The 25814-nt window shown below is 42.9% G+C and overlaps 1 protein-coding gene across 1 annotated transcript in view; it reads right to left on the bottom strand.

The window, feature by feature from the left end:
• Positions 1–25814, bottom strand: part of patj (PATJ crumbs cell polarity complex component) — a gene marked incomplete at its 5' end in the record, with an annotated part of 100430 nt that overhangs the window by 66127 nt on the left and 8489 nt on the right. Inside the window, 13 exons of the mRNA XM_079221483.1 lie at positions 4565–4627; positions 4735–4947; positions 12041–12226; positions 12661–12744; positions 12958–13152; positions 13725–13859; positions 14125–14181; positions 14261–14316; positions 19040–19169; positions 19363–19451; positions 20806–20908; positions 21120–21368; positions 22670–22798. Of these exons, the coding sequence (XP_079077609.1) occupies positions 4565–4627; positions 4735–4947; positions 12041–12226; positions 12661–12744; positions 12958–13152; positions 13725–13859; positions 14125–14181; positions 14261–14316; positions 19040–19169; positions 19363–19451; positions 20806–20908; positions 21120–21368; positions 22670–22798 (1689 nt within the window). The remainder of the gene's footprint in view (positions 1–4564; positions 4628–4734; positions 4948–12040; positions 12227–12660; positions 12745–12957; positions 13153–13724; positions 13860–14124; positions 14182–14260; positions 14317–19039; positions 19170–19362; positions 19452–20805; positions 20909–21119; positions 21369–22669; positions 22799–25814) is intronic.

The raw sequence follows: 25814 nt of genomic DNA, 5'->3' as shown, positions 1-25814 counted from the left end.
TTCATAAGATTAAAAAATGCTGTCATTTAATATCTCTGCCATTAGACGATGAGGACAGTTGAGATGACGAGTCGGTCGCTTCAGACACTCTGCAGTATTTCGGCGCTGCGCTGATGCACGTTGGGTTCTGGACTCGCTTTACTGCAGTGGCCATCTACGGTCCAATCGTTAAAATGTTGATCAATGGTAATTGGGGACTAGCTCTTGTGCATGGTTTGTGTTTTAAACGCAATCTCTAACTAGTATTCATGTGATTTGGATCTGGAAAAACTTCCATTTAGACCACATCTGGAGGGATCTGTACTACAACCGCAACGCTTATTTATTGATTTATCTCTCAATTGCTTTGCTCGTTTTGAACATGTCATGGAACGGTCCCATTAGACATGTGTGTGAAATATGGCCAAAACGTCTGGGGGTTTTTTTAACCACCAAATTCTAATAAGTTATGTCTTAAGGAAGTTTGTGCCAAGAAGTGAGGTCACAGTGACCTTGACCTTTGACCACCAAAATATAAATCAGTTCATTCTTGACACAACAGGTGAATGTTTATGCCTAATTTGAAGAAAGAAGAATCCCCCATGCCTTGCAGAGATAACACGTTCTCAAAGAAGTGGACGACTGTCCACCGTACGGAAGCGCAAACACTTATTCCTTGTTAAATTCCTGAGTTAATGTCTGTGTTTATTTAGCTGTTAAAAAGGAGACATGAACGTTTCTGAAATTCAGATGACTGCCCAAAGAGGGTGATAATCAATAAAACTAACAGTAAAAAGACTCGGCGTGATAGCAGAAGGCTCTTTAACAACAACCAGAGTAAAAGTTGTTTTCTCTCCTGTATCCGTGTTCGACTGGCTTTGAACTGTGACTCGCTGCAGCTCTTTATCTGCACAAAGATGATCAAAAGAATGTGATCGCAGCCTGTAACTACAGCAGCAGCAGTCTTCTACATATGACCTCTGAAAGTTAACGAGGTGTGGCTGTGTAACAGGGGTCTCTCTCTGGTCAGCGGGCTGGCGTGACCGAGAACGATCGGGCGGCAAAGTGACAGCGCCGACCCGGCTGTCTTTATGGAAACCCATCAGAGACCTGTGGGCTGTGAAAAACCCTCTTCAGTCAAATGGGCTGCATATAAAACAGGAAATAAAACGGCTGCACAGAGGACGGAGACAGCAGATACTGTAGGAGGACAGAAAGTAACACAGCAGAGGAACGTAAAGCACACAGTGGAACACAACAGAGTGCAGTAGAACACAAGTACAGTACAATACAGCAGAATACTGTAGTGTAGAGTTCAGCAGAGCGAGTAGAGACAACAGCAAAATACAGAAAAACACAGCAGAGTGCAGTAGAGTACACAAAAGAGTACAATAGAGGAAACAGCAGAGTGCAGTAGAGTACACAAAAGAGTCCAATAGAGGAAACAGCAGAGTGCAGCAGAGAACACAGAAGAGTACAATAGAACACAAAAGTACAGATGAGTACACAGGAGATTGCAGTAGAGTACAGTTGAGTAGAGTATTAAAAAAAAAAAATATATATATATATATATATATATATATATATATATAAAATTCAAAATTTACAAGATAATAACTTGTGCATTCAAATGTATGCCACCCATATTATCATCTTGTCCTTTCAAGTTGTTAAGATTTATATCCCCTCAGGATGAGGATCTTAAGAAGACTTACTTGTTCTGAATAATTGAATTGACTGAAGATTAATAACAATTTGGAGCATTTTCTCTCTACAAACAGCTGTTTGGAGAGGATTTCATGGAGTCTCACAACTAAAACCATTGTTTGTCAGCTGATCCACATTCGTTACAGACCTCCGTGTGCAGAAAGAACTATATTAATAATAATATTCTATTTTTGTAACATTTCCACAGCGCCGTGCCAAACACGTAAAGCAAAAGGCAAACGGCAAAGAGGTCTTACTTCATGAAATAGTTTGGACGATCATCTCCGTCCTCAACACTACCGCAGTAGTATTTCCTGAGTCCTGCAGTACTTGAGTGTACTGATGCTCGAGGACCAAAGTGTCCTCAGACTACCCCCCACCCCCACCCCCTCTGCACCCACCCCGACTGACTTAAGAGAGAGATGCTGCTGGTTGAGCTGATAGAGCACTTTATACCATCCAGCCATCCTGCTGAGTCAGCAGCTTCACAGAGACAGAGAGGAGGGAGAGGAGAGATTAAGGAGAGAGAGAGAGGGTGAGAGAAGGTGAAAGGGAGGATGAGATGAAAGAGAAGAGAGATGATAGAGGAAAGGAAGGAGGTGAAAGAAAGAAAGGGAGATGAAGGAAGAGGAGGAAAGACTACGGAGGTGAGATGGAGAAAAAAAAAAATGGAGAGAAACATTTGAATGCAGAAAAGAAAACGTGACTTTCTGAGTTCATAGCAACCCGGAGACCAAACTGCAGATGGTACATTTTGTACTTCATGACACATAGATGGTGTTTCCGATGTCTGTTTCCCTGCCTGTCTGTCTGCAGGAAATCACAACAGATTGCACGGACAGTTCAGCGATGAGGTGCAGTAACCGCTTTGGCTAAAACAAATTTAAAACTGAATTGTTGGGTCGCAGAAGCAAATTTCTTCATGCCTGAATTCTTGTGTTGCAAGTAACAAAAGAAAAGTATGATAAAACAATGTCAAACACGTGTTTGAGGTGATTTCGGGGCGACTGTGGCTCAGTGGTGAGCACGGTCAGGATCGGCGGTTCGATCCCCGGCTCCGCTAGCCATGTCAATGTATCCTTGAGCAAGACACTTAACCCTAAAAATACGCCTACGGTGTATGAATGTTAGACAGTCCTGATGTGGCACCTTGCATGGTAGCTCCTGTCATCAGTGGGTGAATGCATGTAAAGCGTCTTTGAGTATTCAGAAAAGCGCTTTATAAAATCAAGTATTATTATTATTATTTAGGAGATTATATTAATAAAGTTTCTGTGTCACTTCACTGCCGATAAATTATGTTACTCTTAGCCACAATTCTTTGAAAATCCAAGGGATCCTGAACAAAAAAAAAAGTAATATTGGTGGAGAATGTTGATATCGGCCTCACACAGTCAGCATCAGCGAGGATCTACTTTGTAGAATAATGTACATGAAATTATTATTTACTAACTAACAAAGATGATGCACAAATACTTCCTGTATGGCTCTATTTCTGTAAATAAAACCCCAGAGGAGACGATACAACCAATAAGCAAAAGAAAGATTTCATATATGAACTGCAATTGTCTCTGCCAGTGAAGTATTTGTCACATCAGGTTTTCTTCCACCAGTTACCAGCTCCAGTGTCGTCTTGCTTTGCAGCAGAGAGATACATAAATCCAGCCTTCCATAGAGATAAAATCCAGCGTGATCTCTGCACCCACTTCTCATCCACGCCATGCTACACATATTTATTTACATCCATTTATTTCTCTATTTACTTTCCTTTATAGTCAAAGCCGCGGCAGCGCTGCACGTCTGATATCCGGACCAATAAAGCAGACTGAAGTGGGTTAAGAGGGCGGAGAGAGAGAGAAAGAGGGGAGAGATTTAACTGTGAAAGATGGAGGGAAGAGGCAGCGAGGAGGAGGAGGGGGGCGGGGGGAGGAAGGGAGAGATAAATGTGAGAGGCGAACATTTTAATGGTCCAATTAGTCTTGAGTGACTTGATTAACATCTCAGAGAGAGAGAGAGAGAAAGAGAGAAAGAAAGAGAGAAAGAGAGAAAGAGAGAGAGAGAGCCAGTCTCTGTTCAAAGATCTGGTGTTTTTCCTGGTGAATTTCCTCAAGTTCACATTATCTATAAAGCTCAGAATCACAAATATGTCTATAAGGGCTTTGCAATCTGTACGGTTCGATTAGGTTTTAATGCCGCGGCGCTGTAGCGCAGACTATCTCCCTCCCTATATGTGTGTGTACGTGTGCACGTGTGTGTCTGTGTGTGTGAGATGAATATCGGCCTACAGTGAGCCAACCCTTACTTTCTGGTGGCGCAACTTCCGTATCGATTATGCTCGTTCACTCTGGGCTCAGAGCGATTACATGACTTGTATTTGTTGCCGCAACCGTCGTAAAAACCAAACCGCGTGAGTCCCGAGTAATTCTAAACCCCAAGACCCTTGGATTCAGAGCTAGCTCCTCTTGCTGATGAAAGACATAGGTGGTGAATGAACCTCCCTGTCTGGAGGTATTCAGACTTGCAAAACACCTGCCCGCTGTCGTTGAACACGTCATTCCTAAAAGCATCGATCTGGAGCCGTGACAGCCTCCATTCTAATGGATTGTTACGGACTATCATCTGAAACACCGCCGCATCATGGAGCACCAAGATTTCCCCGCAACCAAGAATGATAGACGGACAGACTTAAACTTAATAAAGAACAATCTCCTCTGGTTTTTTCTCTCTCTCCTGTCTCTTTTGTTCCAGCCTGCATGTGTTATTATATAGACAAAACGATCGGTTAGTGACGGTACTATAAAGGATGGGGACGGGGGTCTACGTGTGTCCAACATAAAAAAAAATGGTGTGTGTGTGTGTGTGTGTGAGTGTGTGTTACCTTTGGTACGGTCAGTTGTGCGGTGTTGAGGAACCCCTGGCTGATCCTCTCTGGTCCCTGCATCTGCACAGACAGTTCAAACTCTCATCAACAACAAGAAGCAGCACCTGGAGAAAACATTTAAAATAAAAACTTAATTCAAGAGAAACCAGAAGGAGTCTTCGACGCACCACCGACAGAGGCTTGCGGATGCCCAGGCGGACCGTCCCGGGCGGGGCGGACTTCAGGACCTCCAAGGCCTGGTCCAGGGTGAGCGGGTCCAACTGGGTCTGGTTGACCGACACCAGCTGGTCCCCGGGGAGCAGGCCGCCGTGGCGCTCCGCTGAGGCGCCGGGGACCAGAGACCGAATCACCATCACGCACCGACCCGGATCCAGCGGGTCCTAGAGATAGAGAGCGAGAGCGCGCGAGAGAGAGAGAGACGCCATCACATTACAGTCATCCATCGACTTACATGAAGCGCATCCACAGCCGGAGACCGACGTCGTCAAACAACACAAACCTCATCAGGCTCTGGAGCTCTGCTTGAGGATCTGAGATCTTGCTAAACCTTGCAGTAACATCTTCTAAATCACTTCTTAAAACATTAAGCTTTGAAACAAGCTTCATGCACATCATTTTATTTCTAACATGTCATCTTATTATGTGAACTGCTTTCGAGGGGTTATGGGCTTTTGGGGTATTTCATTTCCATTTTATATTATGTCCTGAAATGTTGCTACTGGTTTGACAATGTACAGCTCTTTGTAACCTTGTTTTGAAATTCTGAAAAAAAGAATAAAGAAAGTGTATTATTTGTATTATTCGTATTAATAGTTTATCTAAAACCTCAGTTTACTATTACTAATCTCTCCATAACACTATCTGACTTTCTGGTTTATTCTAACGTCTGTATACCTGGAAAACTCAAGAGCGGGAAAATGTGTGGAGGTGTGATTAGCTGCAACATAACTGCTAATTATTAACAGAGCTTATTTCTAAATGGTGGTCCTGATAATTATTTATTTTTGCTTACATTTTGATATGCTTGAAAACACTAAATGCAATTTTACTGTTCTATTTTTTATGGAGGTGAAATACTGTTCAAAACCCACACAAAAAAAGAAGGATGTGAACAAATCCCTGGCACACACTTAGCATACACTGAGCTAAAGACCTCTGCTGGAGGCCACAAGTCGGTTTGCCAACAGCGGGGTTCGAACTAGCAACCTTTCAGGATGGAAACTGGACCAAAAAAAACTACATATGTGCCTTTAAACCTCTGAGTGTGATACGAGCTCAAGAGTTGTGAGGAAGCCAAAGCCCCCATCACAGGAGAGACGGCCGGAGAGAGGGAGGCGGTTATCGTCCCATCGTTCAGACAGGAAGGCAAGGCAGCAGAGAGACAGGCAGGGGGAGACAGAGACCAGAGGAACGACAGACCATCCACCGTGCAAACAACAACACACCAACATTAATGGGGGAGACTAACCGTTAACCAGAAACTAACCGTTGAGAGGTCAAAGGTCAAACGCACGCAGATGGAACAATCAGAGACTGAAGAGGAGGGTGGATGGAAGGAGGCAGGAGATGAGTTTTTTTAGACGTTTTCTTTTTTTTTTTTTAAACGGACTTCGACACAAGAAACAAACCGTCTGCACGACAATGTTTTAAAGCCATGAAGCGGTTAACTTGTCCAAAGAACTGGGACGTGCAAAAAAGACCATTTTCCTGCTCCATCAGTTGCAATTCGTCATTCATTCAGCAGCAGCAGCTGTGAACCTCCACTGCGGTCGGCGGCTCAGATCTAAAGCGACGTCGTGACAATATGACAATATGTTCAAGCTGAATCCTCAGAAACCGGGTTGGTCTGACTGTTAAGTGTTTGCTCTGAGGACGTGTCACTGACCATCAGAGAAGCAACACGATGCTACTTCCTTGGCAGCGCAGGGTTCACCCTCTGCGGGGCTTTGAAGATTAATTATTTGTGCCCGTTTAGCGGCCGGAGGGAGAAAAAAGGTGCAATCCTTCAATCCAGGGCGCAGTCGCCCCTGAGATTTTAGTTTTTGTGTGAGCTGTTCATTCAATTCAGTTTATTTTCTAAAGCCCAAAATGACAAATACAAATTTGCCTCGGAGGGCTTTACAATCTGTACACATAACATCCCTGTCCCGGGACCTCACATCGGATCAGGGAAAACTCCCCCAGTTTCGATCTATATTTAGAGAGTGGTAGTAGGTGATGCTTCACAGGTTCTTTATTTTCTCATTTTTCTTTGTCTAATTTTTGTTTGTTCTAAGTTTTGTAGGAAATAAAACATGGATTTTGGTATTAAATGAGAAAGATGAAGAAAAAAAAAAATTACTTGGCCGTAATGCAAGAAGGCGACCCTGAAATGACCGAACTTGAGGCTTCATCATAATGACAGTCCACAAACCAATGAGGTGACGTCACCATGACTACGTCCACTTCCTATATACAGTCTATGGGTACAACTACCTACTACCATCTTGTTCTAACACAGCAGACAGAGCAATACTACCATCAGCTTTACATTGACGCTGTGTCCGAGGTCTGTTTCCATAAAGCCTGTGCACTGGCTGCACCATAATAATGTAACCTTCATTCCACTGCCCTGCCCTGTACGCCCAGTTCAGACACACCTGGTCGAGATCTGCACTCCACTGAATACACTTTTCTAGTTAATCCTCCAACTTTGTCCAAAAGTAAAGAGGGCAAACTCCACAAACAAGCCCTCGTCTGTTTAACCCAAGTAACCAGGAGGCCCGGTCCTTCCCCGAATCCAAACCCCTCAGACTATAATGCCAACTATAATACCTCTCCTGGTTAGAGCGGATGTACATTTTGTGAATTCCCCTGCGCTGAACCCTGGGCATTGCCCGCGCTGCTGCGCGAGCTGCCGTGCCAAGTTTCAGGCTGCCAGAACAAAGCCGCGCTGTATTTTTAGACCGAACAACATGGCTACAGGTGGTGAGGAGTCAGAACTCAAGTCCTTCACTCCTACAAGATCCTCCGGAAAAAGAAAAGGCCTCTGCTGTCAAAAAAAATCAAATAAAAGTGGAGTTATCAGAAACGTAGGAGAAAGTGTGAGAGGGAAAAATAAAGAAATTAAAAATGTACTTTGCCAAAAGTAGTGAAATGTTTCCACGGGTGACTTTTCGTATGCATAAAACAATGAGGAGTTCTTGTTTTTGTTTTTTTATATGTAGGTTATGCAGAGTATCTTCACAAAGTTTTTAAGACCTTTATGATGCCCGTTAGAATGAAACTCTAGAAAGGAAATAAACACAAGTATTTTAGGACCTTTGAGAGTGAACTTTCACACTTTACATTTCTATTCTCAATATACTCCAGACCTTTCAGGGACTCTGAAGTTTCACTAATATGAAGAGTAAACTTCCCATACTTTTCTTTTCATTTTCTTACATTTAATATAAACTTTAAGGCCAAAAGCCTTACGAACACTCCTGCTTTTTCCTGCTCTTAGATCCATTGAAGGCAATACAGTATATAAACAGTAAAACAGTATGTACTTTTTAAGGACAGCTGCAGTATGAACTTAAATTAAAAAAGAACAAAGTATGTGATTTGGAACTTAGTGAAGGACTTGCTTATAAAGGTGCTACTTTAGAGCACAGGGAGCCTTTTAGTTGAGCTGATCACAAAGTGCTTGTATTTCTGTGGCAGTGATTTGTAGCAGATTTAGAAATTCAAGAAAATGAAAATCTATGAACGGCAGTTTCTCGAATTTGAATTAAAAGTTTCTTTCTCAGTCCGTCCACGCTCTAGTAGACCTGCATGCGTTGCGTTTCTCTTCAGGGTAAAACACAGTTTTGAGGTATGAAACTGGTCCCGTTTTAAAGGTGTCAGGTTTGAGTGGAAACTATCCGCCCGAGTCCAGACAGACAGACCAGCTCTTCTCTTATTGCCTCCAACCATCTTTCACTCGGCTCTGACAGCCGCAGAGTCAGTAACAGGAAACACTTTGGCAGGAACACTGGACCGACGTGCCCTTGGGCGAGAGATACAGAGAAAGAGAGGGAGAGAGTAGTTGCTTCTTTGTATTTTGAGAATTGTCGAGCCGGTTTCACTCTGAGGTGAACTGCAGGAGTCAGAAACTTAAAATTATTTATACTTATATTTTCAATATAGAATGTTAAAGTATAACATATTTATCCTAACAGTTATTTTACTTTTGCGAATGTTCTTTACAAAAGAGGACATTTCTGGGAAAAAAATGTTTGTTTCTTGTCAATGCGATGATTAGGAAAAGGTTACTGCAGAAAACCGACGGTCACATGGTTAAATAAGTGCAAGAAAAGGTAGATTTTTTTTACATTTTTTAACTAAATATTTTATCCGTTATTTTGGCCTTTTCTAATTTAAGAGACGAAAATGAGGACATTTTAAAGTGAAGACAAATCTCACAAATACTTTCAAAGAGATATTTCATGTCAGTCTGTATGGAAATCAGATTTCTCGTATGCATGATGATTAAGAAAAGACAACTGTAGAAAAAGTGCAAAAAGTAATTTCTGGAAAGTGGAGACTGTTTGGTGAAGGTGGTAAACATCTGAGAAAGTGAGGACATATATTCTACATTCTACGTTCTGTGTGTGCGATAACATCATAATATATTTTATTTCAGCGACATTCTTTACAAAAGGCCGTGTTGCTTCAATAGAGATGACAATAAAGATGAACTTTGGAAAGTGAGGACGCTTTAGAAAAGAAAAAAAAAGGTGAAAGTGAAAAGTTCTTTTTTTTCACTTTTGTGTGTGATATATTGTTTTATTATTAGAGCCTATATTTTATGTCTGACATCCTTTACATTTTTGGAAAGCTGCAGAAAAAGATTTAGGATTTTTTTTTCTTTGGAACATCATAGAAATTGAATACAAGTCGAGACATTTCATATCCTCTATTTTGTGTGCGAGATATTTTAGAACATGTTAAAGGTGGTCTGGCTGTTTCTCTGCAGCGACAATAACCTTGAACTTTAGAAAAGTGAGTTTAATTAAACTTAAACGCTTTTTTTTTTAAGAGTCAATACTTGGTAAAGATTAACGTTAACATTACAGACAGCGGATAGGAAATGTATAATGTCAAAGAGGGTCCTCACAAATGTAGGAGTCAAACGTACATGTGTGTGTGTTCCAGCTGGTCTCCGAACACAGGCTGCTTTGTCCAGATCTGAAGCTGAAGCCAAGACCAACCAGCCATGACACACACACACACACACACACACACACACACACACACACACACACACACACACACACAGGGAGTCCCCCCCTCCCCCTCAGCTGGGGCAGACTGAAGGAGGAGGCAGAGGTCTCGGAGGTGAAGCTTTGCCTAAAGTGCTGAAGCAGGCTGGGGGAGAACAAAACTCAACAGATCAGGGTTTCCCAAAGCTCATCTCCAGACACATGATATCTTTCAGTCACCGGGAAAAAAAATCTAAAGAAAGTTTAAAACTATTTAACTTGCTTCAGGTCTACTGTGGGGAGGCGACATTAAATGTATCACATATCAGATACTAATCACATACAGTATAAGACCAATATCACATATTAACCCCGAGGGGCTTTACAATCCTGTCCAGCATACAACGACTGTCGATTCAGAAAAGACATCCATAAAAAAAACCTTTTTTAGAAGCCCTGCCTCACAACTTACTCTTGTTATCAGAGCCAATGCACGAGGATGAATGGAACTCAAACAGAACTAAAGCTGAAAGGCTCCACCAACATCGATGTATGTCCAAAATGTCCCCATTTCATCCTATTTTATCTGATTAAGACATTTGTGTGAAGTTGTCCTAATGCACATGCATACTTGATGGCGAAAAACACTAGTTTTGGTGACATTTCTCCACCAAATTCCAATCAGTTCATCCTTGAGTTCAGGTGGACGTTTGTTCCATGACATATAGAACACAGAACCATAAGAACGGCGTTGACGACATGGAACGACGTATTGTGATGTGTTGTGCGTCTCCAACAAACTACACACAGCAACATAGCGACCTGCTCACGACAACAGACCTGAGAGCAGATCTTGTTGAGCGGATGCGGCACGCCCTCTGTCCTGCGGTCCACTGTTGCACTCAGAAACCTCACTCGGCTCTCTGAGGCGATGGGCCGAGTCCCGCCAGGTTCTCACCGCGTGTTCATCACCCAACAACCACAGGGAGGTAATTAGCTCGGTGTGAGAGTGGTTATGTGGGTTCCTGCTCTTTTTTGTTGTTGTTGCGATTTTTTAGAGATGTCAGACAGACACTTTGGTCCAAACGGAAAATCTCAACGACCGTTAAGAGTTTTGTACAGACATTTGTGTTCCCCCACAGAATTAATTCAAAGGTTTTGTTGCATTCATTGTTTCATAGCAGAAGTGGAATCACTGGAAGCAAAGACCACACCCGCTATCAGCATAATTCTTTCTTTTTTTTATGACAATCTTTATGAAATAAAACATTAACCTAAAGTGCTGTTTCACACAGCGATTGCAATATATCAAATGACTGTATCTAATGTTTAGGCCATCATTTAATATCTAATAGAAATTGGCAGGACTAAATAATAATTTGTTCTCATCTTTCCTCATCCAACACTAAACTTGATTTCATAAAATGTCAGACTTTGACTTTCTTTCTTTCTTTCTTTCTTTCTTTCTTGGGGGGAAAGAAAGAGTTATTCATGGTACTCAGTGAGGACTGAGCATGTGAGATCATGTCCACATCCAAAACAAATTTGTGTCAGAAAAATTAAAAAATGTATAGTAATAATAATTTATAATTTCACATCACCACAGTGACATCTTAACGTGTCTCGTTTTGTTCGCCCAAGAGCACAATACATCATTGTGACCTCTTGGTTTGTGGGCTACAGACTAGAAGCCTTGAGTTTGGCCATCTTGGCTTTTTGTAACCAGAAGTGACGTGAGAGGGTGGAGCAAACAAGACTGAACAAGCGATCAGCGACCAGTCTTGAATTTTACAATTCACTTTCATGGAGTGAAAACACACTGTAAAAGGGATTAAAGTTGTACAAACATGTACAACTCCCAGCACAACACCGTGACAGTGACCTGTCAATCACCCCAATTAAGCCCGCCCCAAAGCATCCCTATTTGACTCTAGATAGGAGTCACTCCCTGATGGCCACGTTTAAGGCACTTGGTTTTACTTTTCAGACCCAGAGGTTGCCTCCTGGAATCAGCAGACATCTGGCACTATTGTATTGAATTTTTTTTTAGGAATAATCAAAAAAGCTGTCAATTAATTTCCTCTTAATGTAATTATAACTGCAAAGACTTATCTATTATGTATTTAATTCAGTACGAATTTCAGGACCAATCACAGCGCTGTGTGCCTTTTAATGTATTGTATGATGCAATGCACCGTTATATAAATTATTTATGTATATAACGGCTGTTGTGGGCGTTGCAGCAGAGTAAGGACAGTGTTGTCCTCACCTGGTAATCGAGGATGCTGAAGCCGAGGCCTTTGTCTCTCTCCTTCTGAAGCTCCAGGATCTGGATGTCTGGAGACCACTGAGCCAGCTCCCCTTCATCTTCATCTTCCCCCTGCTCCTCCTCCTCCTCCTCCTGGTTGTGGTGAGCCTCCATCAGCATCTCCTCTACAGGGGATACCTGCTCCTCCTGACACACAAAACAACATGATCAACACAACATGATCATCATTATTTATTACTATTATTGTCATTTTCCCACTGGAATGCATTCCTGCACGCGCGCACACACACACACACACACACACACACACACACACACACACACACACACACACACACACACACACACACACAATTACATTGACAACAAATATGCTTGTAATTTTCTTAGAGAATTATATATTTTTATATATGTTTAGTAATGTCACAGAATTATACATTTTCATCAATCTCAAAATCCATCTCATAAAAATAGTTTTTCATCTCAAATTTAAATAATTCAAAAGTGTGTAAAAGCTCTTGCATTATCACTTTCGTGAGTTTCCAATGATTACTTTGCACATATTTACATGACGTCACGTGTGTTGAGTAAAACAGCGGAGACAAAGCGAGACAGGTTACCTGTCTGTCTGCCTGCTGCTCTTCAATTAAATTCTCTCTCAGTTCTGTCTCTCTGCAGAGCATCGACGACAGCTTCAGCTCCATCTGAACACACGACACCCCGCAGTGAAGCATTAAAAACAAACTACTACTACAAACTACAACTACAAACTACTGAAGTTGTACACATGTAGAGACCTTTACAACAGTAGAACCAAGTTAATTGCAGTAAACATAAATGAGATTCTACACTCAGTGCTAGATAAATAGTCTCATTAAAGATGTTGATGTTGAGTGTGTGTTCCTTGATGCCCTCACCTCCTCCACACTGGGTTGCGACTGTCTTACTGGTCCAGGTCCAGGCCGTAAAACAGGTTCAGGTTCAGATTCAGATTCTGGTTCCTGGTCAGAGGTCGGACGTCGGCAGCAGACCAGAGTGAACGGAGGAGGCACTTCTTTGAGGAAGGAGACCACTTCTCGACGAGACTTACCGTACAGCTGAACATCATTCACCTACACACACACACACACACACACCAAATCACACATTATTTTATACAAAAATATTTCCCCTAGTATATACTATACATATACAGTATATGTCCAATTACTGTAGTTTACTGCTGGACTGTAATGACTCAAGATGGTCATCTGGCTCTGAGAATTTTTGCCCGATATGTGCGAGTCTTAAGGTCACCCTAATACATTAATGGAGAGGCTGTTTGAAAGCTGTATCTCTTTTAAAGAAGTAACGATCATCAGGATCAAGAGCTACAAAGACTTGTGTGACAGTGAAGATCAACACTGCACTTGTTGTTCAAGGATGACCTCTAGTGATGACATTTAAAGACCAAAAAGAAGCGGACCCCGGATTGAGCCTTGCGGAACACCTCCTATGGAGTTTCTATTTTATCAGCGGAGCTGGAGCGATAGGTAAACTGCAGGGAAATGGCAAACGGTTATTCTAGCTATATATGATTAACATGCTGTGTAACAAGCATCTGTATGAACCAGTCTGACCTCCAGCTGGATCTGCATGTTTTGTCTGTCTGTGTGTGTGAGTGAGTGAGTGTACTTGTGGTTACCTCCAGGAGCTCATCCTCTGGCCTCAAGACTCCATGTTTATCAACGGGGCCCCCAGGGACCACCGAGGAGATGTAGTGGTGACCATCGAACGAGTCCAGCTCGACGCCAAGACGCACAGTGTGGACGGGCAGCAGCTGTACGCACGCATACAAGACACGAGGAAGAAGAGATACTGACTAAAACACAGATCATAGAACTCAGCCAGTGAAGGGCAGGGTTTGTGATGCTGAACTGTATAGAAGAGGTGACCTAAGCATTGATATAAAATGGGCTTGAACAAATATTAATAAAGAATTAAGCCATTGAATTCAACACCTCCACCGACTGCAGCCTCGAAAAATACCCATATTAACAAACTGCTGTGCTATTTCACGTTTACAACACAGTGACTTTCCTCACCTTGGAGGATTTTTGCAGCTCTGCATCGTCTTCGATGACAGGATCCAACTTCACCACCTGACCACGCACACAAATCAGTATTTAACATCCAAGATGGACAGTGTCAGTGAAAATGTGTAAAACGGTGTGACCTCACCAGAACTTGGTACTTTGGTCCCAGCGCCTGCTCCCATTTAGCCCACAATTCTGCATCTGTAGCTGTACACACACACACACACACACACACACACACACACACACACACACACACACACCCTGAGTAAGCAGTGGAACAGATGTAAAATCCCCCTTAGCCATTAAAAACAGCAGCTTCCTCCAGGTCGTTAACTACAACCTCAGGTACTGTAACACAACGTGTAATGAAAGTGATGCAACTTAATGAGTAGTACAGTAGTAAGGGTGGTTGTGTCGAGTTTCTCACATAAAGATATTGCGCAATAGCAGGCAACACAGGGCTGACCAGCTGTTGTTAAAAGATAGAAAACAGTTTTTTTTGTTGCTAGAAAAGCAAAGCACTGCGGTGCAGTGGCCCACGACACGGAAGAAAACATTTTCCAGGATGTGGAGGAGAAGATAATTATTGTTCCTGAGATTCCTCTTTTGTATGACCCTTTTTACACCAAGATCACCAATACAAACACAAAACAAAGTCCCATAAATTGTTGGAGAGAAGAGATGTTTTGCTTTTTTGTTGTTGTAACAAGCACACTGTGGTAGAGCTGCATGTAGTGTAAAGACACAGAACACAGAGGGGTGTTGAGTGAGGGAACACGACTAATGTATGTAAAACATGATGATGATACAAATATGATATCAAACATGAATACATGAAAAATCGAGTGACGGCAAAATCAAACAACGTATATGGGAAACTAACGACAAGCTGAGGCAAACAGTACTACCAGTACTAATGGTAGTGCATGTAGTACTTGTGGTACCGCTGCAGCAGAACTACCGAGGTATTCTTCTTACTCTGCTGCAGCATAAACATTTCACTTCATCTCTGCCGCAGGCCGAATGTCACCTCATTGGAATTCACCAGTTAGAAGCAAAAAATCTAAATGACTCAAATGTAAACTGTTAAGTAAGCAACTTCAACTGTGTAGACTGTATGCATGCGTGTGAGTGTGTATGTGTGTGTGTGAAAAGGGGTGGGAGGGGTAATGCATTTGCGCACACACACACACACAAATGTCTCAGCAACAATACCTCCTTAAATCACAGAAGAACAAATGTGTTTTCCAGAGCGAAGTGACGGCAGCAGTTTGGACACGAAACACTGGAAGTCGCAGCGGATTACAGAGCGCCTCTTTGAGGGAAACCCTCCGTCTGCTCTCTGACCCTTCAGGCGGATTTCAGGGTGGAAACCACCACTGCTAAGCCCCGAGGAAGAAAAGAAGAAGAAGAAGAAGAAAAAAAAAACTACCCCTGTGTTCTCACAAATCTCCGCACATGTTGGGTGCTATTTTTGCAGCAGGTCTGGCGGTGTTACAACAACAGCCTCTGATTAAATTAGCATTGCTAACCTCGGCCTTCACAGCGCAATTAATCTGCGGCGTTTGGCTGAATAAACAGAGTAATACATCGCTGCCAGGCTGTCAAGACAGCTCGGACACTTTACATCTGTTGGCCCGGGAGCGGGCGGGCGGCGTGCTAAGTGTTAGCGTGGCGTTTTGGCCACTTAGCAAAGCTAATGAGGAATAAAGAAAAAAAAGAAAAAGAAAAAAGGAGAGGAAATAATTCAGGGAGGAGTGCTGTTAGAGGCCTGCGTTGACATGTCTGCAGACGCTACACTTAGTGGGCTTTTTTTATTTATTTTTTTAAAACACTGATAATGATCAGAGCTCATTCCATTAATTCACTTCCTGTTTTGCATGGCTGTGGGTACGTTTTAAAAGTTCAGGCTTTATAGAATTTTTTTCTTCTTGTTCTTCAGTTTTCTAAATAAATAAGAACCACATGTTAAAATGGTAATGAGCAGATTAGCCTGTAACACGAGAAATATGAAGCTGTAACTGTGTCAAATCTTGGCAGAGGAGTTGGCTGCTAACATTCATCTAGAACTGTGGCAGTTAATCTATTTTACACAAAAACACAACATATCTTTTGGCCACAGTGGTTGAACTCCACGTCTTCCATGCCATACGAGACGAGTGGAGTAGATTGTTAACGCCGTCTGTATTATTATTTATCTGTTTGGATCGTTTTGCTGTGTGCATACAATATTACGGAATAGCAGAGAACACAGGACTGACCAATGGTGTAAAAACCATCCCAGTTGGAATTACTGCAGCAAATAAGTTAATCAACGGATTTAACGATTTAACACAGCAGTGTGCGTCTGTGTGTGTGTGTGTGTGTGAGAGCTCACCCTTTTCTAGCTGTGCTGCGTTCGGGTACGTCGGTTCGAGGCTTGGCGTAGTTAAGCGAACCCCAGCCGACCGCGCTCGGACCTCCAACGACCTCCTCGTTGACAGACGAGACGACTCCCTCTCCACTGACATGCCGTGCACACACACACACACACACACACACACACACACACGCACACACGCACACACACACATCAAAATATTAATTTCTTCCATTTTCTTCTATTTATAGCATTCATGGCATGAATCCACCAAAGATCATCACAAAGTTTGCCCGTCTTTCATTTAAACCGTTTACCAGTTTCCAATTTTCCTGTTGTATTTTTTTTTTTTTGCACATCGTTGATGATTGTTTTTGTTTATATTTTGTTTTATTTGCACTCTGACAACAGTTTCCCTCAGGATTATTAAAGTTTGATCTTCTATTATCTCATCTTAAATCCTTGCTAAGGCCCACTTTAGTGCATGTAAACGCTCTAAGGGGAAAAGGGTGCTCCGACCTTTGACCTCCTGACTGATCATTACCGTTGGCAATCTAATTGAAGTTTATTTTCCTGTCAGGTTCATCGTAACTCATCATAAGTCTCTGTAGATAAGAGAGCCGCGGAAATAACCAGCCGCTGGAAACTGAGCTGGTTCCCAGTCCTCTGTGTTCTCTCAGTAATGAAATAAAAGAGACGTCTGGAGGAGATAAGAGCCCTGCTCCTCTTCTGTTTTTGAAAAAAAAAAAATCTCTTGTCCCTCTCTGGCCTGGAGGCTGACCAGTGCAGGCCGCCGGCCAATGGAAAGACAAAAAAAAAATGACCCTGAACTGGGGGAATTAATCTCCGTAGACGCTGGTGGATGTGGAGGAGGAATTGCAGGAGAGTTTGGGTAAATTACACAGAGTCGTAAACAAATTTGTCATCTTAATCTGGGCAAAGGGAACAGAGGCAGGGATGCTTTGGACAGGTAATAGGAAGAAAGGGTCGGATAAGTTTAATGCATGTTCCCTTCTCTCGCAGGAGCAGATTACTGGTTTAATACAACACAATCATGAAGTTGGCGGAACAGAAACCCACAGAAAGTAATTTTACCTCATTTTTAACGTGAGATATGTTGAGATATACATCCGTATGAGGTGTACGCAACTGATAACAGCAGATTAACAACAACTACAAAAGAAGCTAAACTAATTAATGCTTTTAGTAATAGCGTACCTATTCAGTTATTTTTTGTTGTTTTTTTGCACCACTTCATTCGCTGTTACTTTTAATGTATCCATTTTACGTTAAACACTTTGAATCACCATTTTCCTTAATGTTTTACTGGAATAAATCAAGTCGAAATCAAGATTTAATTAATTAAAAAATTGACTGATTTTCTTTGCTACGCGTTGCTTTATGAGACTACAGTGTCTATCAACATGACACTGAACGGATCAATTTAAATCTGCTATTATTTGAAACTGTGCTGCATCTGCTCATGCATCACCCGGACGGTTAGTTGTTCTGCTGGTGCAACTAGTTGCCCTCAGGCCCCAAAGACACCAAGGGTCAATGTAGGGCAACTAGTACCATTTCGGCGATCGCCAGATTGACAGCGGCGTGTTGGGTGATGTCCCACCCCACAGAGGGGCAGAAAGAGGGGAGATAATGGACTTATTTTCAAGCCAGCATTTTCACCTTGTGTTTCCAGGATAAGCACGGGTGGAAGTGCTAACATTAACCGTGGCTGTGTTCCATTCAGTGTCCCAGGAGGCCTCTCAAAGGAGCCAGCCTGGGCAAAACTGGCTCTCTTGAATGGAACATAGTCTCAGGTAGGGCTGGGCGGTATGGCCAAAAATTCATATCACGGTATTTTGTAAGATTCTGGCGGTTTCACGGTATATCACGGTATTTTTTTTCCGAATAAACACATTAATTTATTGATGCCGAAGAGGACCGCCGCCGTCGTTATTCACCGCTTGCTGGCCAACTCGCTCGCAACTGGCCAGCAGCTGTTTGTACGTTGGTACATATGTTGTGTTAGGAAGCTAAACATGGAGGGATTTAGGACCCAGGGGAATGTAGTTATTTCATATCCCTTCATAGTAGTGGCGCATGCATAGCCGTAACAACTATTGTCACTCTTTGGCATGCAGCAACATTTAATGTTTACAATCACAATGACGCACAGAAAGAGTCTTCCTGTGTGACTGAGTGGGCGGGCTTTACCCGGCATGCATTTTGGCGATGTCATTTCTTTCAAACCATGAGTCAAGTTATATCCCTGAGACGTAAGTAGCTCCGTCCGCTGCTCCCTTAGCTTCTAGCTGTGAATATTAAATGTTGCTGCCTGCCAAAGAACGGCCACCGGTATGACGGTATATGAAAAATTCATATCGTAAATCTGAAATCTGAAACACAGACCTAGTCTCAGGTATTGTGAATCGCGTTCCATGGCTTCTTGCTTTGACGCATCAAAATGTCTGCCATGAAAAGGGGCCGCAGCTCAGTTTTGCCTGATATAACTGCAAGTATCTGTTTGTCTATAAGCATCTGTCTGTCTGTGTGTGCGTCTACCTTTATCCAGGGATCTCTCCAGGGTTCTGGGTTTTTTTCTGACCACACTGAGAACGACTGTCCGACCCGTCTGCCTCATCACCTCCATAACCTCCTGATTGTTCAGACCGTGGAGACTAATGCCGTCCAACTGTGGAAACCGGCAGGGGAACAGAAAGAAAGAGAGACAAGGGACAAGGAAAGGAGTGGAAAACAGGGCTCACATCAGGTTGGGCCGTTTGTTCTTTTCTCGAGATGTTAAATGTGCTACACATTTTAGGAAATGAAAACTGATCGGGTGTAAAGACAATAAATTAATATTAAGGATTAAATCAGGTTGTTACAGCGAGCAGTCGGTCGTGGATTCGGATGTTTCCGCTGTGATCTGCAGCGCTGCCTGGAACCACATGTTTCACAAACACACCGACTGCATCTGAATCAGGAGAGAGAGAGAGAAAGTTTTATTGGACCATGAAAAAACAGAGGTAGTATGCAACCATAAATCTGCAAAATTGTGATGAAGCAACTTCACTCTAGATTTTGTGCTGCTAGATATCTTATGAACCAGAACATTAAGAGAATGTTTCAAATATAACCAATGTTATTTTTCTTTTCACTTCTCAATTCAAAATAACCAAAAATAATAAATATGAATATAAATTCAGAATGAGATATGAATTGGATGAATCCTTAAACAAGCTTTGGAAAATATAAAAGCCCCAACAGTAAAAACTCATGCAGCTGCTTCACAATAAGAACCCTGCAGCTGCTTCACAGCAAACCCCTGAAGCCGCTTCAAACAAAAGGCCTAGAGTTGCTTAATGATAAAAGCTCCACAGCTGTGTTATGGTAAAAGTCCAACAGCTGCTTTACAGTAAAAAATAAATAAAAATACTACAGCTGCTTCACAGTAAAAGTATTACAGCTGCTTTACAGTCAAACTAATACAGCTGCTCAAAAATACAATGTCAACAGTTGCTACACAGTAAAGAACTACAGTTGCTTCGAAATAAAAGCCCTACAGTTACTTAACAGTAATGGACCTGAAGCTGCTTCACAGTAAAAGCCTTTTAGTTGCTTAATGCTGCGTTCACACCAAACGCGTTGCGAATGTTGCTCGCGCCTGTAAGGGGGCGTGGCTTATCTCCGTAAAAACAGTTACCGTTTCCTTCATCCACCATGGAAATAACCACTAGATCTGCATTATACTTGTTGTGTAAATTCCACATACGTCGGAACATCAAACTCCATGGTGTTTGGGTTCATAATATTATCCATAGTCCCAAAACAGCGTCTCAACGACGGCTGCTACTAGCGCTACTTCAGGCGGAGCAGCAGCAGTTTGATTCAGCAACAGCAAGACGGCGGTGATGACGGGCGGAGCTTCTCAACGCTGACGAACAATTTCAACTTGCGCAATTTCGCCCCGCATCATTCACGCCGCCTCGCTTTTCCGCAACCTATCGCGTCTGTGCATCGACTTTGCATGTAATCTACTCGTGCGTCAAATTCGCACTGCGTTTGGTGTGAACGCAGCATAAGGCTTGACTTTCACAGCTTTCACTGTGAGGTTGTAGGTACACCACAAACAGTGACATGGTTGAGTTAGAATGAAATGCTTAGTGCTGATAAAAACAAGTTAAACGTGGTAGTTTTGTTTAAATGTGTGTTCAATACGTTTTGACAGTGTTAACCTGTCCTACCTGAGCTGGCTATGGTATTTTCTGTGTATTCCTAGTGCGTTCTACTGTGTCCGGGTGTGCGTCAACTGTTCTTTCCTGTCCTACCTTGGCTGGTCAGAGGGTTGTAGCCGATGATGGAGATGCCGAGGCTCTGGCCGTCGTTCTTGATCAGAGGAACCTCGTGGATCTCATATCCCTCCAGGTTGGGCTGAAACACAAACGGAGAGTCCATTTATTTCATCTCGGACTGCACCGTCTCCAAAGCCAGCAGCATACAAAGCACCGAAACACAGAGAAAACAAACTCTTTTATCTTTTTGTGTGTTTGCCCAGAAGAAAGTTTTTCTCTTAAATGATTCAACAACTTCAAAACAAGTCGTCTGAAATGATTACTCTATGATGGTTCTTCTGACTGCTCACCGCTTTGCTGAGCCGGCGTTGGGGTGGTACGCCCGAGGGACGGGGGGGTAAGGAGGAGACGGGGGCGGAGTCAGGAGGTGGTGGGGGAGGCGGGGCTGTTGACCTTTGACCCCGGGGATCCCTGGCGATCAGCAACGTCACTTGGCTTCCACATCCCTGCAGCACCTTGACGACCTGGTCGCTGGTCAGGCCGCTGGTGGGCGTCGCCCCGATGCGAAGGATGTGGTCACCTGTGCGGAGACGCCCGTCCTGATTGGAGGAAAGGAGGAGCATGAGAGACAAAACACTTGAACCTGATCAGAAAGTAATAATATACAAGAATAAGTGTCCAATGGTCTTTATATGCAACTGCAGAGAGAAACGGACGGTTATTTCAAACAGGTTTGTATTAGAGGCAGTTCTTTGGAACTTATCATTTGAATATCTGCATTTATTTGTGAATTTCCAGTAATTCAAAGTGCAAAAGTGGCGACATAGCTAACAGAGGGTGAGCGCTACGCTCCAAAGCTACAGCTTTACATCAATAACAGTTGTTTGCTGCTTTATTAATGTTTAGAACGTTAAATGCAGCTCCTTTCAAATCGATTAAGATGCTTCTGTAGTTTTTTTCTTCATGTTTTTCTCGTCATCTTTCACATTTTACAACAAACCTATCTGTCAGCTACAGGACAAACGAGACTCCTGCTGTGGGGAAGTCAGAAGAAGGAGATCCACGATGAAAGGAAAAAGCAGAGACGGGGAGAGGAAGTTAAATGGCAAAGGGAGATGAGGCAAAAGAGATAGAAGATGAAGATGAAATAATACAGAGACCTAAAAAAGGCACATTCTTCCAGATTGTATAGGTGTGTTGAAAAGCCGGTTGGTTCAACATGTCTTGGAACTTTTTCCTCCATTTCTTTGCAGAGAAATTAATCTTGTCCAATTCATCTAATTGATCTAATTAATCCACTTACAAGGCGATGCATCCTCCCTCAGTCCTGTTGCCTGTTCTGATGCACTACTCATCCTTCAACTGTTATTTATGCCAAATACGTCCACTGAGCTTTCATTTCTGCTTCAACAGCACAAGTTCAGCTGCTCAACGAAGGCAGCTGCTTGTTTCAGTACTCTGAGTCAATCCAAAAATCACATATTGTAGTTTAGTCTGACTTACCTGATGTGTACAAGTCTGTCCTTCTGCCTTTCTGCTGTCCGTGCTACCTATTTTGCGAGCGTACTGGCGCAGCATCCCGGACTTATCGCCGCCCAAGACAATTGGGATTGGTTTAAAAAGGTGCAATGTGTGAGATCGGGCCAGAAATTTCGCTTAAAACATAGAAAAATAAACTTATGTCAGCTGAATTGAGTGTGCTAACCAGCTAGCCCCGCGGCCAAGAGTCAACTGCTCTCGAGGCGAAGATGCAAGTTGTTTTTCCCGGTCCTGCCACTTTGGATTGAACCCAAATGCCCATAAACAAGTTATCAAAGCGTGCACGGCCCGTAGAGACTAATTGTAGTTTAATATTGCCCCCCTTCCCCGCTCATGATATAATACTCATCTGTGTACGCACCTTGTCCGCCACGCTGTCTGGGATGAGCGTCCTGACCACCACTCCGGCCGTCCTCCCGCCCACGATGCCGAAGCCCAAACCAGATCCATCGTTCACCAGCTCGATTTCCTCCACGTGACCCCACTGGTCCTTCAGCATTAAGACGGAGGACGAAGACGTTCATTAATGGGCGTGACAGGTGGTTAGCTGATATGTGATCAGAAAAGTTATTCTTACAACACCTCAACCATTTATTAAAAGAATCAGAAGTTAGTTTGCAAAGAAAGTCGCACATTTCCAAGATTCTGGAGCTACTTACCAGTCAGTGTAACTGGGCTCAGTCATGGTTCACACTTGTTATAAAATTACAGTGCCGAATTGCATGGTGGGTAGAGTTCGCGCACAAAAAAAACAGGAAGAGACAGACCGGAAGACACGCCACACAAACAGCTGTTCGCCGCCCAACTTCCCAGCATGCACTTTGGCCGTGTAATTTTGAACCATAAGTGAACCAAGTTACCCTGACAGCTAAGTAGCTCCCCTGCACTCCCAGTATTAAACTGTAAAAAATAAATGTTGCTGTCTGCTGTTCTTGCGGATATGCACGGCTTGTTGACGGCGCTGGTCGCTGACTGGCCGGCCGCCGTAGTGCAACAACAGTTGTTACTGTAATCACCGGTATATGAAAAATTCATACCGTATGGAAATCTGAAACTGGTATACCGCACAGCCCTACCAGAAAGTTCACCTGCTTGTTCCAAATGGTAAAAAAAAAAAAAAAAGGAGCATTTGATTCATTTTTATTGAGCTCTCTCTGGTCTCTTATTAAAGCTCTGATCTGATAGAGTCTCCATCCGTCTAATGACACAAACCTCCTTCCTCAGCCCATCCCATGTGTTGAATCCTTTCACACACTTCATTGAGGTTAAGGTGCTGGATTTATTTTGGTTGTCGTCTATTATTTCCTTTCTCTTTTCTGCTAATACTCGGGTGTAATAAGTGTTCTTTTTTAATCTGTCCCCAAATACTAAAATCCCTGCTGTACTCTTAACAATGCTTTCGAGCTGATGAATAATTTTGCACCACCCACATTAGGATTCCCTGGTTCCAGTAACAGACTATGAACTAAAACTTCAAGTATCCTCTCAGAAACACAGAGGGGACATTGGGAGTCCTGTCTGCATCTTCACTCTGATACAGCTAATAAATATAAACTGCCTGAAATCATCATGAAATTTTGGCGTCGCCGATATTGATAATAAATTCATAATCTAATTGAGCTCTGAGTTTAAACCACTTCCAGTCTGTATTAAATTTGGACAAAGTTTCGGTGCAGTTGCTTGTGTTTGGCTGTTGGAAGATAAAATAACCTCTGCAACAAGGTCAATATATTCCTCTGCTTTCAGTAATACGCAGAGATGCATGCTGGGAGATTATTTAGCAAGCGGTTTGTTTTCATGTGATTGACAGGAGGCTGGTCATGTGACCGCCACGACTGAGGGGAGCTGGCAGTAAAGTTCATAAACTTTCTCCAGTTGTTCTTTAGTTCATTTCCTCTCAGTCGAGGCCGTTTTAAAAAGGTCCCTTCAGGTTTCTTTAATTGCACAATCTGTTATCTTTTATCTCTGTTCTTTCTGCTTTTTGGCATTTTTAGGAGCAATAAATAATGGGCAAAAAAAAAAAAGTGCATTCGACGACACGCTGTCCTAATCGATGGTGGGGAAATATTCACTGAATAGACAAAAGCTATAAAATCATATCCGACTCGTTGATTTATACCCGTCTTTACGAGCGACACGTCTCCCGTCAGCCTCCAAAACCACTCCAGCGGGAAAAGGTTTGGACATCAGCGGCTGCGATGGCGGGTCAGAGCCGCCTGAATCTACCCGGCAGAGGAGTCTTGGCTTTGGTGGAGACGGATAGTTAGCCGGGCCAGAAGAACAGCAATAAAATCTCAGCAAGAGTTGTGTTTTTTATGCCCGCGGCTCCATTAAATGTGACCTCGCTGGAGACGGGACATGAATAAAACAAAAGCAGGAGGAATCGGAGGCCCGGTATGCAGGACGTGGCTCGGTTCCAATGAGGAGGAGGAGGAGGGTAGCAAACAAGAGGGTCAGTGTAATTCTGCGTGATAATGACCCAACAATAGAGCGGGGCAGAATCATTACGGCTGAGGCCGACCTGTGATCCTCGGCTCACATTAACAGTCCAGACCTGCTCCGGTTTGTCACCATATCGTTTTGTTTTTATAGTGGAAGTCTTTTCTTCTGGTTATCTAAATGTCAAAGCCCTCAAACATTTGCATATCTTGTATTCTGGCCAATAACTCAGTTATACAGTAACAGTACATCTATAGTGTTGGGAATTCATCTGCTCTGTTTTCATTTTATCTTTATTTCCCATAAAAAAGCCCAGGGTTATTTCCCTTAATGCAATTATGTCATTATTGGCTCTACAATTAAAATGAACTTTAAGACCCGGAGGTTGCTGTCTGGTTGTGCTTCAGGAAGGGAACTTTACCTGTTGCAGATTATATCTGCCAATCCTAGGAGAGAAGGAAGAATATTCTGTTTAAGACCGAGCAGTAAAATTGAATGAACTGTTTGATTAACGCAGATGCATCTTTGGTGTCTTATAAACCTGTGAGTGCTGGGCACGTCGTGAGCATGACACGTAAAATAAAGAAATCAATGGAAACCAGAATCTACTGTTAGGGAAACTCTGGTTTAATTAAAAGCCAAATAAAACGCCGCACTCACACATAAGTCATCCAGCTCAGACTCAGGTGACTGCGGGTTTAGTTTCACAATTACATCACTTCCTCACATCACCATCTCTGAGTCTCCTCTGCACTCCCTCTCTCCCGCCTCGCACGCCAGTCATTGAGTCGTCCGTCATGTCGACATTCATTGATCGCGCCCCCTCGCAGACTTAAATACATATTGTCAGGGGCGACGCTGCAAGTGGAGCACTAACTTGATTTCCTATAGGCTTTAAAGGTCATAAAATCATCCGAATGAACGTCAGCAGACTTACGGCTCGTCATAAACAGGACGTCCCACTCGGATACGGAGGTGTGGCCTAAAAGTGACCTCTACTTATGATTGATGCACATCCCTTTTGAGTGACAGCCAAGCAGCCGGGTGGTGTCTGTGTGTGATGTCTC

This window comes from Taurulus bubalis, assembly GCF_910589615.1.
Source record: "Taurulus bubalis genome assembly, chromosome: 7".
Classification (NCBI taxonomy): Eukaryota; Metazoa; Chordata; class Actinopteri; order Perciformes; family Cottidae; genus Taurulus; species Taurulus bubalis.
This window is presented reverse-complemented; position numbering and strand designations above follow the sequence as displayed.